This window comes from Prosopis cineraria, unplaced genomic scaffold (genome assembly GCF_029017545.1).
Source record: "Prosopis cineraria cultivar Desert tree isolate PC_DT_omini unplaced genomic scaffold, ASM2901754v1 PC1233, whole genome shotgun sequence".
Lineage (NCBI taxonomy): Eukaryota > Viridiplantae > Streptophyta > Magnoliopsida > Fabales > Fabaceae > Prosopis > Prosopis cineraria.
Window position 1 is genome coordinate 12,106 of NW_026556558.1, and position 15,731 is coordinate 27,836.

Genomic DNA, 15,731 nt, shown 5'->3' on the forward strand with positions numbered 1-15,731 from the left:
TGTGTATGAAAAAATTACTTGAAAGAGAATAACCCTTTAAATAGCGTTCAGATTTTTTGAGGAATTACTCTCATAATTGCCAGTTATAGGGATACCTTAGGCAACTATAAAAAAAAAACAAAAGAAAAGAAATTGGTTTTCTATCATGAATACCATATTTGCGTAAATTACTTCGTGATTTCTTTTTCTTTCTCTGCCAAATTTTCTTAATAAAATTACATTTTCAAACGTGTCAATGTCAAAGACAATGTCAAAGACAGCTAGGCCAAGCCACAACAAAACCTAATAAATTGGAAAATATATAACATAAAATCGTCAAATTTTCAAAGATATATGATGTCGCTGCTTGGAAGACTAAAAAGTGTTCGAGTATATCACGTTTCTTTACCACTTTTTGGTTTCCCTAAATATCTAATATAGTATAGCCCTCGTCAATTTGCCTCCTACATTAAACGACACTTTGATTGCGATATTATTTGCATTTATCGTAGCCGTCCAATGAATCTCCTCCAAAGTCCAAAACTCTATAAATACACAAACTCTACTCTCCAACATTCACTATAATTAAGACTTGTAGCTTCTTCCACCAAATATTTTGTGATTTTCTATTCAGAAATATTTTTGTTTCTGATCACTATCTCGATCATCATCACTATCATGGGCTGTTTGTATTTATGCAAACAGGTTAGTTCTTAATCCTAGATATTTTATTTCTATATCATTTTTCATTGCATGCTGTTTTTCTTAATTAAGCTCCACTCATTACATTCACACAAATATGGGTATATATGGAATATATAATTTGGCAGACTGAATCTAAGTTGCCACATATATATATATATATATATCCTTAGCTTTTGATGCTCACCTTGAAGTTTGTATAGAAGGTATTGTTTATTAGATTATTTCATAAAATCTCTAATTAATTGTTAGGTATGTTTCTACTCAATAAATCTCAGCTTTTCCACCACTTTCTATGAATTAGTCATACTTAAAATCAGTTAGAAAGTATTATAAAAAAAAAAATCAGTTAGAAAGTTGAGGAAACGAAGGTGTGATTTAAAAAAACACGAAATCAAAGCATAATGTTCTTGCTTTTTGTTGATATGATGATTATTAATGACTCCAACTTTGTTAAAATTATTAAAAGCGTTGTAATAATTCCTATCAAGACATAATTATGTCATGTTTATTTTAGCCAAACCTACACTTTTGGTTTTCTAATTTTATATAATGTTTTCATTTGATCACTTAACTTTATAAAATATCTTTTCATCATCTAACTTCAACACCGTTAATTTCATCTTGTAGGTTCCATTTAAAATATATATATATATATATATATATTTAACTCCCCTACAGGAGCGTTTTGGGCCTGAAAAGCTCTTGTTGATAAGACCTACTAGAGCATCGTTTACAAGAAACGCTTTCGTAGGTTGTGCCTTCTGCTTTTAGAGTGTTTCTAAGTGAAAACACTTCAATAGGGGCGCTCTGATAGCATTTTTCTGTAGTGGTGAAAAAATGACAACGCTGCAATTTTAAATACTTTCAAATGATGATCTTTCAAAACAATCATTTCTATTTTTTTTTAAAAGTAAACTTAATGTGTTCGTATTTGAAAATGTTTTGTCAGCAATTAAATTACAAAGTCAGCATTTTTTATCAATGAGATTAACAGTGTTAGGATTAGAAAATTGAAAAGACACTTTATAAAATAATTAAAATTAGAACGTTGAAAGATTCACTTTTACCTTTATTTTAAACTAAAAGACTGCAAAATAAATATTTTCCAAAGCAAGAAGCAAACAAACCCCTCATCGAATATTGACGTTGCTATAAATAGTAATATACTAATAGTGCAAAAAATATAAAAGGGATTGAATATTTTAGAGTTATATAAGTCAGTGGAGATATTCCATGCATCTTTCAAAGTTCATCACCATGTGATAATATTCTGAGATTCACAGAAATCACAGTAGACACGTCTACTCACCGTCACGAATTGTTCTTATTACACGTACACCAGACAGTACTCTCGGAGCCTATGTATGAACAGAATGTTATATTAAGTCTATGCAAAGTATCTAAATCTAAAATATTATATTTATTTATTTAGGGCATTGCAACTGTTATTGAGGAAAGGACCAAGGAGGTTGAGGAATGTACCATTGATGGATCAACTGATTGGCGTGGGCATCCTGCAGCCCGAGCAAGAACTGGAACTTGGGTATCGGGATATTTAATCCTAGGTAAAATTGTGTGTGTTACTTCCAGTGAATCGTGAGCGCATATATATTTGTGTGTGTGTGTGTGTTACTTCTAATGAATAGTATAATCAGGCGGTTTTGGTGTTGGTTTTATATTGTTCATTTTTGAGTCGTTGTCATGATTTTATAATCACAGCATCATTAGTGTATTGAGAGCCGTAAACGATGCAGAACAGAGACAAATGGCGACCCAAAACAAATTGGACTGAAAACTGAGTGCAACATTAGCTCTTTTAATTAATAAGTTGTGTATATAAATAGATATGTATATATATTGATTTATATTTTTTTTTTTTGACACAGAACAACAGGAAAGCTACACATCATTTGCACGAGATCGAGCCAAAACTTCCCCTCAATCGGGAAGATGTTGATTATTGATTTATTAATACGTATGGAATTAATAAATTTAATCAACACCTACTAAACTATAAGAGTATTCAGAAGAAATTATTAAATAACAATTCTTTTACTAAACTATACACCAGATTATCCTTTTATTTCCTATAATTTCACTTAATTTTAAATTTGATTCTACAATTTAACATTTTGTATTTTTTGTTACCTATAGTTCAAATGATTTTCAAATTAACTAGTGATTGTCATTGTGTGTCTGTGTGTGTGTGTGTGAGAGAGAGAGAGAGAGAGAGAGATCTTTATATTCCTTTTGTATTACGCAAGGGCTGATGTTTTTGTCTGCTCATTATTTGAACAAATGGAATCAGTATCAAATCACGGTATACACAAAATTGATATTCCCATAAAGCATACAAACGACTAATTAAGTATTACACGATGCAGTGAATCAAGGGCTGGCAACTTTGGCATTTTTTGGAGTGGCAGTGAATTTAGTGTTGTTTCTGACGAGGGTTATGGGACAAGACAACGCAGACGCAGCCAACAACGTAAGCAAGTGGACTGGAACTGTCTATATGTGTTCCCTTATTGGAGCCTTCCTTAGTGACTCATACTGGGGAAGGTATAGGGCTTGTGCTGTCTTCCAGGTCATCCTTGTTCTCGTAAGTTCTCTTCATATATTTTTTGTATTTTACACGTGCACTTTCACATGCATGTGAGAAATGCAGTTGCCACAACATGGGGAAAAAAATAGTACTACTACCTCGGTCTCGGTTTAAAAGAGACTTTTATATGTTATTCAGTTTTCAAAATATAAGACATTTTGACAATATAAGAAGGTTTCATTTATTACACTTGCTCCAATATTATTATTCCCTTCTTATTATATTTCTCCCTTTATTTAATATTTTATGAATAATGTTATATTAAATGGAGGGTATTTTTAGAAATCTATAGTTGTTAAAAATATTATGTGGTTTAAAAAAAAATATAGTATTGCAAAACGTATTTAACAAACTTTATTGGTATATATAATTTTGACAAAAAGTGTTTATAAACTGGATGAAGGGAGGATTATTCAAATCATGCCTAAATATATTTCAGTTGTTCAATGAAAAAAAATAGAGAAAGTATTATCATATGACATTTCTTATAATTCGAATATTTTAGGATCGATAAAGTTACGTTCTTCCGTGCACACCGTCTTTGATCTTGTGAGTTTCAAAGCATATGCTCCAGTGAATTTCATATGTTATTATATTATCACGTTACATTCCTTAATTAATTCGAATGTTTTTGTATTGATGTCGTGTTATACGTGATAGGGTCTTGGCCTGTTATCTCTCACATCCTACAAGTTTTTACTAAACCCTAATGGTTGTGGAGATGAACAACTCAGTTGTGGATCCCATTCGGCCTTCCAAGAAGCTTTGTTCTACCTCTCAATATACCTAGTAGCCCTAGGATATGGAGGATACCAACCCAACATTGCGACGTTTGGTGCCGATCAGTTTGATGAAGGAGACCAAAAAGAAGGACACTCAAAGATAGCGTTCTTCAGCTACTTCTATTTGGCTCTCAACCTTGGATCTCTCTTTTCCAACACAATTTTGTGTTATTTTGAGAACGAGGCTTTGTGGACTCTAGGGTTTTGGGCTTCAGCAGGATCTGCTAGTCTTGGCTTGATCTTGTTCCTCTGTGGCACTACAAGGTATAGGTACTTTAAGCCAGGAGGGAATCCTCTTCCTAGATTTTGCCAAGTTTTTGTAGCTGCAATCAGAAAATGGAAGGTTAACGTGGGGTCTGGTGATGACAAGCTTTTTAAGGTTGAAGAATATTCTAATGGAGGGAGAAAGACACTACACACTGAAGGATTTAGGTATTCTAATGATCTCATCAACTTATTAATTATTCTTCCTCATCAGTTACATTTATGAGAACGATAAAGTTATATTTATTTATGCATAGATATGCATATTTGTGCAAGATATCATATAGGCATCTTCGATATATATTGGCCCACGCGCTTTCTGGCAATTGTTTTTGTTCATTGTCATACGTTTTGTCTTGTTTTCATCAAACAAGTTGGATTATTGGCCAAAAAAGAAATAAGATAATTTGAAATTACCAAAGTTTTTAAATCTGTATCAGATGTATTTTAACCACTTTGTTATTTATATTTACTTAATGTCCATTTTTTGTTATCTTTGCTATTTCTTTTATTGCTTAGCCCATTTGAAACTTCGAACTTCTTATTTTACATATATACACAAGGTTTTTGAATTAATTATATGTGCATATTGTTCTTGATAGTATCTAATAAAGACGGAATATAATTTCATTCAAGGCAAATCATTGAGTTACTGATGATATATCTGCATCTATGTCATCAGATTCTTGGATAAAGCAGCATTTAAAGCACCAGAAGAGCTGAGCAAGGTGGAAGAAAATAACGTCAATCCTTGGCATCTTTGCACAGTGACTCAAGTAGAGGAAGTGAAATGCATACTAAGACTACTCCCAATCTGGCTATGCACTATAATCTACTCTGTTGTTTTCACTCAAATGGCATCAATATTTGTAGAACAAGGTGCAGCAATGGACACTAGAATTTCTTCATCTTTCAAAATACCTCCAGCAAGCATGTCATGCTTTGACATTCTCAGTGTTGCCGCCTTCATCTTCATTTACCAGCGAGTTCTTAACCCTTGGGTCAACCGGAAGAACAACAACAAAGGGCTCACTGAGTTGCAAAGGATGGGAATCGGACTCATCATAGCAATGATGGCCATGGTTTCAGCAGCAGTGGTAGAGCATTTTAGGTTAAAGAATGCTAAAAATGAAGTGTCAAGTTCATTAAGCATCTTCTGGCAGATACCACAATATGTGCTTATTGGAGCTTCGGAGGTATTCATGTATGTTGGTCAATTAGAGTTCTTCAATGGACAAGCACCTGATGGATTGAAGAGCTTTGGAAGTGCGCTTTGCATGACTTCAATGTCACTAGGAAACTATGTCAGTATTTTGATTGTTGCCATTGTCATGGAGATTTCTGAGAGAGATGAGAGCCCAGGATGGATCCCAGGAAATCTTAACGAGGGACACTTGGACAGATTTTATTACCTTGTAGCAGCATTGACGGCAATAGATTTTGCAGTTTACGTTGCTTGTGCTAAATGGTATACGCCTGTCAGATTTGAAGAGAGGAATGAAGAAGAAGACAATAGTAAGAAGATCGGCCCAGAGCGCAGCGTTTAGGATTTTTGGATCTCATAAGATCACTAGCTACATATTGAGATTTGGATCCTTCAAAGTTAAAAAATGATCAAGTGCTAGAAAGAGATATATAAATAAAACAGAAGAAATATGTGAAAAAGAAAGAAGTGTGCCGTGAATGCAATCTCATCACTAGTTCGCTTATTATGTGATTCACTTCTTACTTAAGCTAAGATCGATGTGTGCTTTAACTTTAAAGGATCTAAATTTATTTATATATATTGTGCCTATTTTTTGTTGATTATATGTTTATTATATATGCATGTACAAATGTATAATCACTGTGAAATAAGAGAACTGTTTTTTCGTCTCTCTATGTGGAGCAAATAATGTATAAATCTTCATATTTTTATTGAAATTATGTATTTCAAAGACTGGAGCCTTGTTATATAGGTAGCTTCCATTCAATTTCCCTGAATTTAGAACAAGGTATTGAATTTAGATTCCTTTTCTCATAAAGTCCATTATCACGTGTTTGCAAAGAGAAGTGAGAAAAGTAATTGCATTAACTTGCTCTGAAAGTACACTGTACATTGGTTTATATACACAATTTTCCTCTAACTAATTACTGTTATTTACTTAACAATAAATAAAATAGATTAACTGAACTAAATTCTGAAGCAAACTATGTTACTTCCCCCGTTACCCCCCCCCCCCAAAAAAAAACAAGCTAGTGCATGAATATCACAGAGACCCAGCTTGAGCAAGAAAGAAGAAAAGGGAGTAGGAGCAAGAGATTTAGTGTAGATATCCGCAAGCTGGTCTTGAGAGCGAACAGGTAAGAGATGGATGACACCACCTTGAACTTTGTCATGAACAAGATGGCACTCAATTTCAATGTGCTTAGTTCTTTCATGGAAAGTGGGATTGAATGCAATCTGAGGAGCTGATTAACTATCACAGCACAAAAGATCAGGCTTTGGATGAGGAATAGACAAATCTTGAAGCAAGTAAATGAGCCACTGTATTTCACAAGTACTGGAGGCTAATGCACGATATTCCGCCTCAGAAGAAGAACGAGAGACGGTTGTCTACTTCTTAGAACGCCAAGAAATCAAACAGTGATCCAAATAAACAGTAAAACCAGTTATAGATTGTCTGGAGTCAACACAGCCAGCCCAGTCAGAGTCACTAAATGCTTTGAGCTGAAAATCATAAAAAGAAGGAAAGAAGAGACCTTTCCCAGGTGATCCTTTGATATATCGAAGCACTCTATGAGTAGCTTGAAAATGCTGTGTGGTAGGACATGAAGTAAATTCGCTAAGTTGTTGGACAGCAAAAGAGAGATCAGGTCGAGTAGTGGTCAAGTAGAGAAGTCGACCAACAAGACGCTTATAACAACCAGGATCAGGAAGAGGAGTCCCATACTTATGACTGAGCTTAAGAGAGCGGTACATTAGAGTTTTATGAGGCTTACAACCTAAAAAACCAGCTTCAGAAAGAAGATCAAGGGCAAAATAGCATTGGCAGAGGGAAATACCAGACTTGTTTCGAGCAACCTCAAGGCCCAAAAAATATTTGAGTTAGCCCAGATCTTTAATCTTGAAAGCATATCAAGAAGAGACTTAATGCGAGCAATTTCAAAAGCATCATCACCAGTAAGAATAACATCATCAACATAAACCAAATAAAATAGCAATGAAAGTAGCATTTTTGCGTACAAAAAGTGAATAGTCAAACTTAGATTGAGTATACCCGTAGGAAATCAAAGCCTGAGAAGGCTTAGAATACCATTGTCAACTAGCTTGCTTAAGCCTAGAGAGACTTCTGCAACTTACAAACTAAAGAAGGATCAGGAGAAGAAAAACCAGGAGGCAAAACCATGTATACTTCCTCATTAAGATCTCCATGAAGGAAAGCATTGTTGACATCAAATTGATGAAGATGCCAACAGCTAAAGCAAGCAAGAGATGAACAGTAGTCATTATAGCAACTGGAGAGAAGGTGTCAAGATAATCAATACCTTCAGTTTGAGTATAACCCTTTGCAACTAATCGGGCCTTAGCACATTCAATAGAACCATCAAAATGATACTTGTAACAGTAGACCCATTTACAACCAATAGGCTGTTTTCCAAGAGGAAGAGGGGTAAGAATAAAAGTCTTACTAAGGCCCGTATTTCAGCATTCATAGCCTTAACCCATACATCTTGTTTGGCAGCTTGGTTGTAAGTACGTGGCTCAACACTAGAAGAAATAGAGAAAAGAAAGTGTTTGTGGGAAGAAGGCAAAGAATGATAAGATAAAACAAAGGAAAGAGGATGATTAGTAGACTTACTAGCGGATGGAGAGGCAGCTGAGATGTTGAAGAAATGCAATTCTCGCAAGTAGCCCGAATGCTTTTTAGTTCATTGTGAATGCCGCGGAGATGGAGGAGAAGAATGGTATTATGGATCAGAAACCGGAGAAGGAGAAGAGGGAGCAGAAAGAGAAGGAATAGAAGGAGGAGTAGGAGGAGGAGAGGAAGAAGGGTAGGAAGATGATAAGGGGAGAGAAGGATCATCAAGAGATGAAGGTGAAGATGTAGGAAGAGAAATGGAAGAGAAATCAGTAGAAGAGGCAGGAGAGGAAAAAGGAAAAACAAGTTCATGGAAAATGACATGATGAGATATGGAAATGTGTCTAGTGTGTAAGTCAAGTAAAATATATCCTTTAGAGGATAACCAAGAAAGCAGCACTTGTGGTCCCTAGGGTCAAATTTGGTACGGTTAGAAAGGAGGGAGAAGAATAACAAAGAGAACCAAAGACTTTGAGATCTTGAAAATCGGGTAGAGTATTGTACAAAAGCTGAAAAGGTCTATTGTTGTGAATGACAGGAGATGGAAGACGATTAATGAGAAAAGTAGCATGAGAGAGTGCATATGACCAATATGACTTGTGAAGTATAGCTTGAAATAGTAAGGCTCTGGCACCATTAAGTAGATGTTAGTGTTTACGTTCAACAAGGCCATTTTGTTGAGGGGTTTCAACACAGGAGGTTTGGTGAATGATGCCTTTGGAAGCAAAAAATGAGTTCGTGGAAAATTCAAGGCCATCGTCAGTACGTAAGATCTGAAGTTTGGCATTAAATTGTGTTTCAATAAGAGAGATGAAAGTAAGTAAATGTTGGCGAGTTTCAGATTTAGCAGACATCAAATAAGTCCAAGTATAACGACTAAAATCATCAACTAAGGTAAGAAAATATTTATGGCCATGAATAGAAGGAATATGAAAGGGACCCCAAATATCAGCATGAACTAACTGAAAAATTTTATTCGATTTAATAGTGTTTATAGGAAAAGAGAGCTTCCTTTGCTTAGTAAAATGACATGTATCACAAGGAGAAGAAGTGTTACAATCAATAAAACGATATTGATGATGAAGTATAGATAAAGTGGAATGCGAAAGATGACCTAAACGAAAATGCCAAAGATTACACGAAGATGAACTTAAAGAAGTAGAAACAGAAGCAGCAAAATGAGAACCTGAGACTTCTTGCCATAGTAAGTAAAGACCATCAATCACCTCAGCTATACCAATCATCCTCCAAGGAGTCATCGCCTGAAAATAACAAAAAGAATGGCAAAAAAATAAGGCAACAATCAAGATGAAGAGTTGTTTTGGTAACAGAAATGAGATTACATTTAAACTCAGGAATGAAGAAGACATCATGAAGGATAATGTCATCAGAAATACAAATGGTGCTAGCAATAGTAATAGTGACATAAGTACCATTAGGAAGATTAATCAATATAGGAGGAATAGAATGATAAGAGGAGATGTCAAGAGTAGAACAAATATGATCTATGGCACCAGTGTCAACAATCCAAAAATAAAACTGACTTGTATTAAAAGGAGAGGGAATAAGAGGAGCAGTAGAAACATGATTTAATGAATGAGTAGAGGAAGAAGGAGGAGCCGATTGTACCAAGCTGATAAGTTTTCAATATTGTTCAGGTGTAAAGCTATAGTGCTGTTGAGCAACGAGAGATGGAGTAGGTAAAATGTCATGTGCATCAGATACAGAAATCTCAGGTACAACAGCTACATTATGGACAACTAGAGAATTGCGAAATTTAAAGCCTGGTGGATAGCCGTGCCTTTTGCAACAGGTTTCAATGGTATGTCGTGAATTTCCACAATAAGTGCAAACTTTATTCTGAGACTGAGACTTGGAAAAAGACTGAAGAGGTCAAGAAGGTTCTTTCGCTGCCAAGAGAGCCTTGTGTTCAAGACCAAAGGTTTGTTCACGTTCTTGCTGAGTAATGAGGTTAAACACTTCGCTAATCGGTGGAAAAGGCTTGAGAAGCATGATTCGGGATTTTGCAGTAGCAAAATGATCATTGAGGCCCTTGAGAAAGCGAATTACAAAATCTTGATCCTGATAAGTACTAGCACATGTACTAGCACCACAAGAACAAGCAAGAACACAAACGCAAGATTTAATAGGTTGAAGATTAACAAATTCATCCGATAGCACATTCAATTTAGTAAAATACTCACTGATCGATAGATAGCCCTGTTTGAGCATGTAAATTTACTCTTGAAGTTCAGCAATCCGAAATGCATCTCTTTGAGAAAACCGATCACAAGGATCATTCCAGATATCATGGGCACAATCAATCCACATGATACTTTCAGCAATGGTCGGAGAGATAGATTGAGTCAACCAAACCTGAACCATTGTATCACACCGTTCCCAGGCCGAATGAAGTGGATCTGTCAGAGAAGGACAAGGAAGAGTGCCATCGACAAACTTGAGCTTGTTCTTGGAGAGAAGGGCCATCCGCACGCACGTGACCAGGGATGATAATTGGAACCAATGAGAGAAGGAGTAACGAGCACAAGCGCCAGATTTTCATTGGGATGCAAGTAGTAATGACTGGCCGAATTAAGTGCTGCATCGGAGAAGGGCAGAGTGACCGAAGAAAAACCACTGGAAGTACTCATGAAAGAGAAGACGGCAAAACCGAGATGAGAAGGCAAGAAAGAGAAAAGAAGCAGAGAAAGGACAGAAACAACGAAGCAGACGAGATTTGCTCTGATACCATATCACGTGTTTGCTCAGAGAAGTGAGAAAAGTAATTGCATTAACTTGCTCTAAAAGTACAATGTATGTTGGTGACTTGGTGTATATACACACTTATTCTCTAACTAATTACTATTATTTACTTAACAATAAATAAAACAGATTAACTGAACTATATCATTGCAATTCTGAAGCAAACTATTTTACTTCCCCTATTATACATGTCACCTCAATCATTCAAGTCCACAACATTTTAAATTCGAATGCCTAGTAATGCCTCTTTAATTCCCTCACTTCTTTTAGCTATATATTATACTTGGGGAAAACACAGTTTCTATCTTCAAACTTTCACCTAACTTTCAATCTGGTCCCTCTGTTTTTAATCGCTATTTATTCAGTCCTTAACAACCAATATTTTACGCCTCTTAATCAGTTATTAATAAATTTTCCGTTTGTTTGGTCCTTATTTGTTGATCATTGGTTTATTACTTTCAGTAGTGTTACATTACATGTAAGGAATAAACCTAAATAGATTCTTTACTCAACCTTATCCACCTAACCTAACCCCACTTTTCTTGAATTCCTAAAAGAGCATTAAGAAGAAATTATTAAATAACAATTCTCCTACTAAACTGTAGATGAGATTATTCTTTTTAGTTCCTATAACTTCACTTAATTCTTGATTTTTTTTTATAATTTAACATTTTATATTTTGGTACCTATAATTAAATTGATCTTCAAATTAACTAGTGATTGTCATTGTGTGTGTGTGTGTGTGATCTTTATATTCTTTTTCTATTACGCAAGCGCTGAAGTATTTTTCTGGTCATTATTTGAACAAATGGAATCAGTATAAATCAAATCATGGCATACTCAAAATTGATATTCCCATAAAGCATACACACGACTAATTAAGTGTAAGTGTGTGATTATGTATACGATGCAGTGAATCAAGGTCTGGCAACTTTGGCATATTTTTGGAGGAGCAGTGAATCTGGTGCTGTTTCTGACAAGGATTTTGGAACAAGGCAACGCAACTCACTTGTGGATCACATTCGACCTAGCAGACCGAGGATATGAAGGATGTGTGTTTTTGGATTAAAAATTATAATTGAAGTTTGGATTTAATTGAGGTTAGTAAATTAAGGTTAGAAGAAAATTCAGTTGATGTTACATAATTTATATTTGAATATTATTTTTTTAAAGTCAATCAGATAAAATGAAATTCGTTTGGATGGTTTAATTCAAAAGCCAGTTGAAATATTTAATGGCAAAAATAAACATGAGTTTTTTATCTTAAATATTAAATCTTAAATAAGCATGTTTATATTTTTTTGACTAACTAATAAATAAAAAATGTTAAACTTAAAATCACAACTAATAAGTAAAATATCTTAAATATTCAACCATGAAAATCTAAAATAAATTAATATTTAATTGATATAATTTACAAGTTGATCTTTAATTATATCACGAACACGCTGCATCTGTCTTGATGATCTGGGTAGATTTGACGAGAATGCTTCACCAATTTCGATATCTTCCTCCTGGACTTCTATACTTTCATCTTTACTTCCTCCGGTCCTATTTATAAGTCATTTCTACCAACCTCATCAATACCAATATAATAAAAGTACAAGGAATAAAATAAATAAAATTCCAAACACCCCTATATAACAAATCTAAAAAGTAATGTCCTGTTACTTTTTCTCTCTCATGAAGGGTAATTTTGGAAATACCTCTCAAATATTACCTAAAAAAACGCACCGTAACTTATAAATGGGACCAAATACACCTTCTAAAATTGGACTTATAAATGGGACCGGAGGGAGTAGCTTGTATGAACTATTCGTCAATAATTGAATTTCTCCTAATAAAATTATGTATTGTCATTGTTGCACAAACAATTTGAACTTGTGTTTTATATTTAAATTTGAACATTTTTCGTATAATTGCAAACCTATTCTTCCACACTCTAAAAGTTCTTTTTATAGTGCATCTTAGACTTGAATGGTAATAATTGAAGACCTCATTATTATTTGCAAATCCTGCAACTCGCCTAAAGTCTGGAAGGTGATAACGTTCACAACGATATGGACCAAGATACTCATTTAGTGTTGGATAACTAGAATCAACCAAATAATATTTATCTATTAAATGAAACAAAGTGATGTAAATTTGACCAACATTAAATCAATGCAATAATAATTATAGTGACTTTAATAAAATATACCTGGAGATGGATGCGAAAAATGCATTGAAGGAGTTGATATGGCATTATCAAATACTCGAGCATCATGAGCCGTACCTTCCCATCCCGTAATGACAAAAGTAAAACACATGTCCCAATCATATATAGCCATAACATTCTGTGTTGCATATCCCTTTCTTCCAATAAATTTGATTTGATTAGCAACATTAACCACGCATGGCATATGAGTGCCATCAATTGCTCCTATAGCATCCTTAAAGAATGGCCAATGCTGTAGATCATTTTGAATTTTTGAATGATATTGTTGAAACAAAGGATCGAGTGGCTTTATGTTTGTCTTGGAAAGGTTAAGGTAGGTATCTAATACTTTATGAAAATTTCTATGAACAATTTCCCCTGAATGCTGAAATCATTCCTATATCATCCTATTACCAACTCCATGTCCAACTGTATTTAAAAACATTTCAACCATTTCTTCTACTCCCATTTTTTTAGATTTCTTAGACTAAGATCAACTAGTGTCGCACACAGTTGCCTAAACAAATATTTTTTCTTTTGAAACATTTCATAACAACGATCAGGATGACCTTGTAAAATCTCAATGACCCACATTTGTCCTGTTTGCATGCTAGTTCTCCATGGCTTTTTACACACATATGGCATCACATATTCACTAACTAATTGACATATTTCTTCTTGCTCCATTATATCTTGCTGTAACAAGGGAAGTAGTTGATGAGCCACATTTACATCTCAACCTTCATTCCAACCTAACATATATTCATTCGAATCTTTCATGATTTTTAAACCTGAGGTAAAATAGTATGTAAATATCATTTGTATATAATATAAAGTACATAGTATATAAATATCATAAAAGATAAAGCATAAGATAAACATTAGATAAGAGTTAAATATTCACTACAAACCAAGTCATCATTTGCAAATTATAAGTCAAAATAAAGCAACTACAAGTCAAACACAAGTCAAGTCATCATAAGCCTAGATAAAAATTCATCCAGATGTATTTTTTGAAATCCAATCTGGTGGATGGTAAACTTGGTGCTTCAACCAATTGACCAAGTAATTAGGATGATCTTTAAGTTGCCAGTAAGCATCTCGCATAGACTTGTACAGAACAAGATTGACATATCTCCAATGTATATCTTTATCACCAAAAACTTCTGGGAGTCCATTTAGGTGAGCCACAACCTCAGAAACTCCGATGTCATTTGCTAAAATCTTGTTCACTGTCTCTGTTCTTGCTCTATTATCCTTAGCCATTTCACTCATCGCATCTGCTATTTTTATTAAGGTAGGGACTTTTTGCTTTTTCCTCCCACCAATGCTTACAACCCTCTTTCTCTTGCCTTGACTTCCGTCACCACTGGTTTTACCAGTATTTGTGGTCACATTCAAGCCCAACAGCTCATCAGTGACCCCTGTAGGTGCTGCAGTGTTAGATAAATTTAGTTCCTCTTCACTATCACTGGAGCCTTCTCGAAGGTCAATAGTAGGGCAGTACACATCCTCATCGTCATCATCCTCTATTTGGGTTTGGGTAACAGATGGTACAAAAAGTGTCTCTCCAGTTACCAGGACATTCTTGAATATCAAAGTTAATTCCCTTGCAAATCTCAAACCTTTATATCTAAATTTTTCATAAAGGGGATTTTCCTGCAACCATTCAAATAACCAACAATTAAAATTCTCAAATTAAATTCTTAAAAACACTTAACAACTAATCCATACCAAGATTTTTCACTCCCACCACTCATCTAGAGCATCAACAGTATTCTTGTCACTGTCTCATCCTAAGCTGGTTTCACTTGAAAACAACTTATGCCATACGTTTCATTCTTTCTTCATGTTATCTTGCTATTTTTCAATTGCTTTCACTCATACCTTTTTCCTGTTTTTGCCTCAAACCCCTCAATTATTGCTTGCCACCCATTTTTGTTGAAAGTAGTTCCCTTCCTTTGTTTCTTGTACACTTGCTCCAAGCATTCCTTATTGAAAATTTCTGTCAAGATTGAATTCCACACAGCTTTTCCATTGTCGCTATTCATTGTTCTATAAACTAGCCAACCATCACAAACATGCAAAATTAATATATATCTCTACATATATGTATCCTTGAAAATGAATAGGGGATTGTAATCAGATCTCAAGCTTTCAAGAATATTAGCTACAGTCATCTCTCTTAATAAACCCAGCTAACTCCTAATTTCTCTTATCCAATTAGACTAACATTAAGAAACAGATTTTAGAATCTTTAAACTTTAAAAAGAATAAATTAAGAAAATAATATGTAATATAATAAATTGTAAGAAAATAAATATCTAATTAGTACATTAAAAATATGACATGCATGCGTTTTCCAGGAAGCTATGTACACTAAATTTTTTTACAGGAAGCTACGCTTAAATAAATATGTACACTAAATTTCCAGGAAGCTATGCTTAAATAAATATGTACACTAAATTTTTTTCCCTTCTATCTTTGCAATCCCAACCATTTATTTGTTGATAATGTATAGATTTCTAGGATTGTAAAATAACCATGGATGATCCAAACATTCTCAAAATTTTCTAAATCCATGTTAGAAAGTT

General features: G+C 34.3%; 2 protein-coding genes across 2 annotated transcripts; one reads left to right on the forward strand and one right to left on the reverse strand.

Moving 5' to 3' along the window:
* Window positions 1-2,116: 2,116 nt before the first annotated feature.
* Window positions 2,117-5,882, forward strand: LOC129299625 (protein NRT1/ PTR FAMILY 7.3-like; the record flags this gene model as incomplete). The annotated part of the gene is made up of 4 exons (XM_054938092.1): window positions 2,117-2,249; window positions 3,069-3,286; window positions 3,950-4,503; window positions 5,018-5,882. Coding segments are annotated over 4 exons (1,770 nt in total), but the record flags the coding sequence as incomplete, so codon positions are not given.
* Window positions 5,883-14,133: 8,251 nt separating this feature from the next.
* Window positions 14,134-15,188, reverse strand: LOC129299626 (uncharacterized). The gene is made up of 2 exons (XM_054938094.1): window positions 15,025-15,188; window positions 14,134-14,770 (listed from the first exon to the last, which is right to left on the reverse strand). Exons 1-2 carry the CDS (start codon window positions 15,186-15,188, stop codon window positions 14,134-14,136), a joined length of 801 nt encoding a protein of 266 aa, XP_054794069.1.
* Window positions 15,189-15,731: the final 543 nt, after the last annotated feature.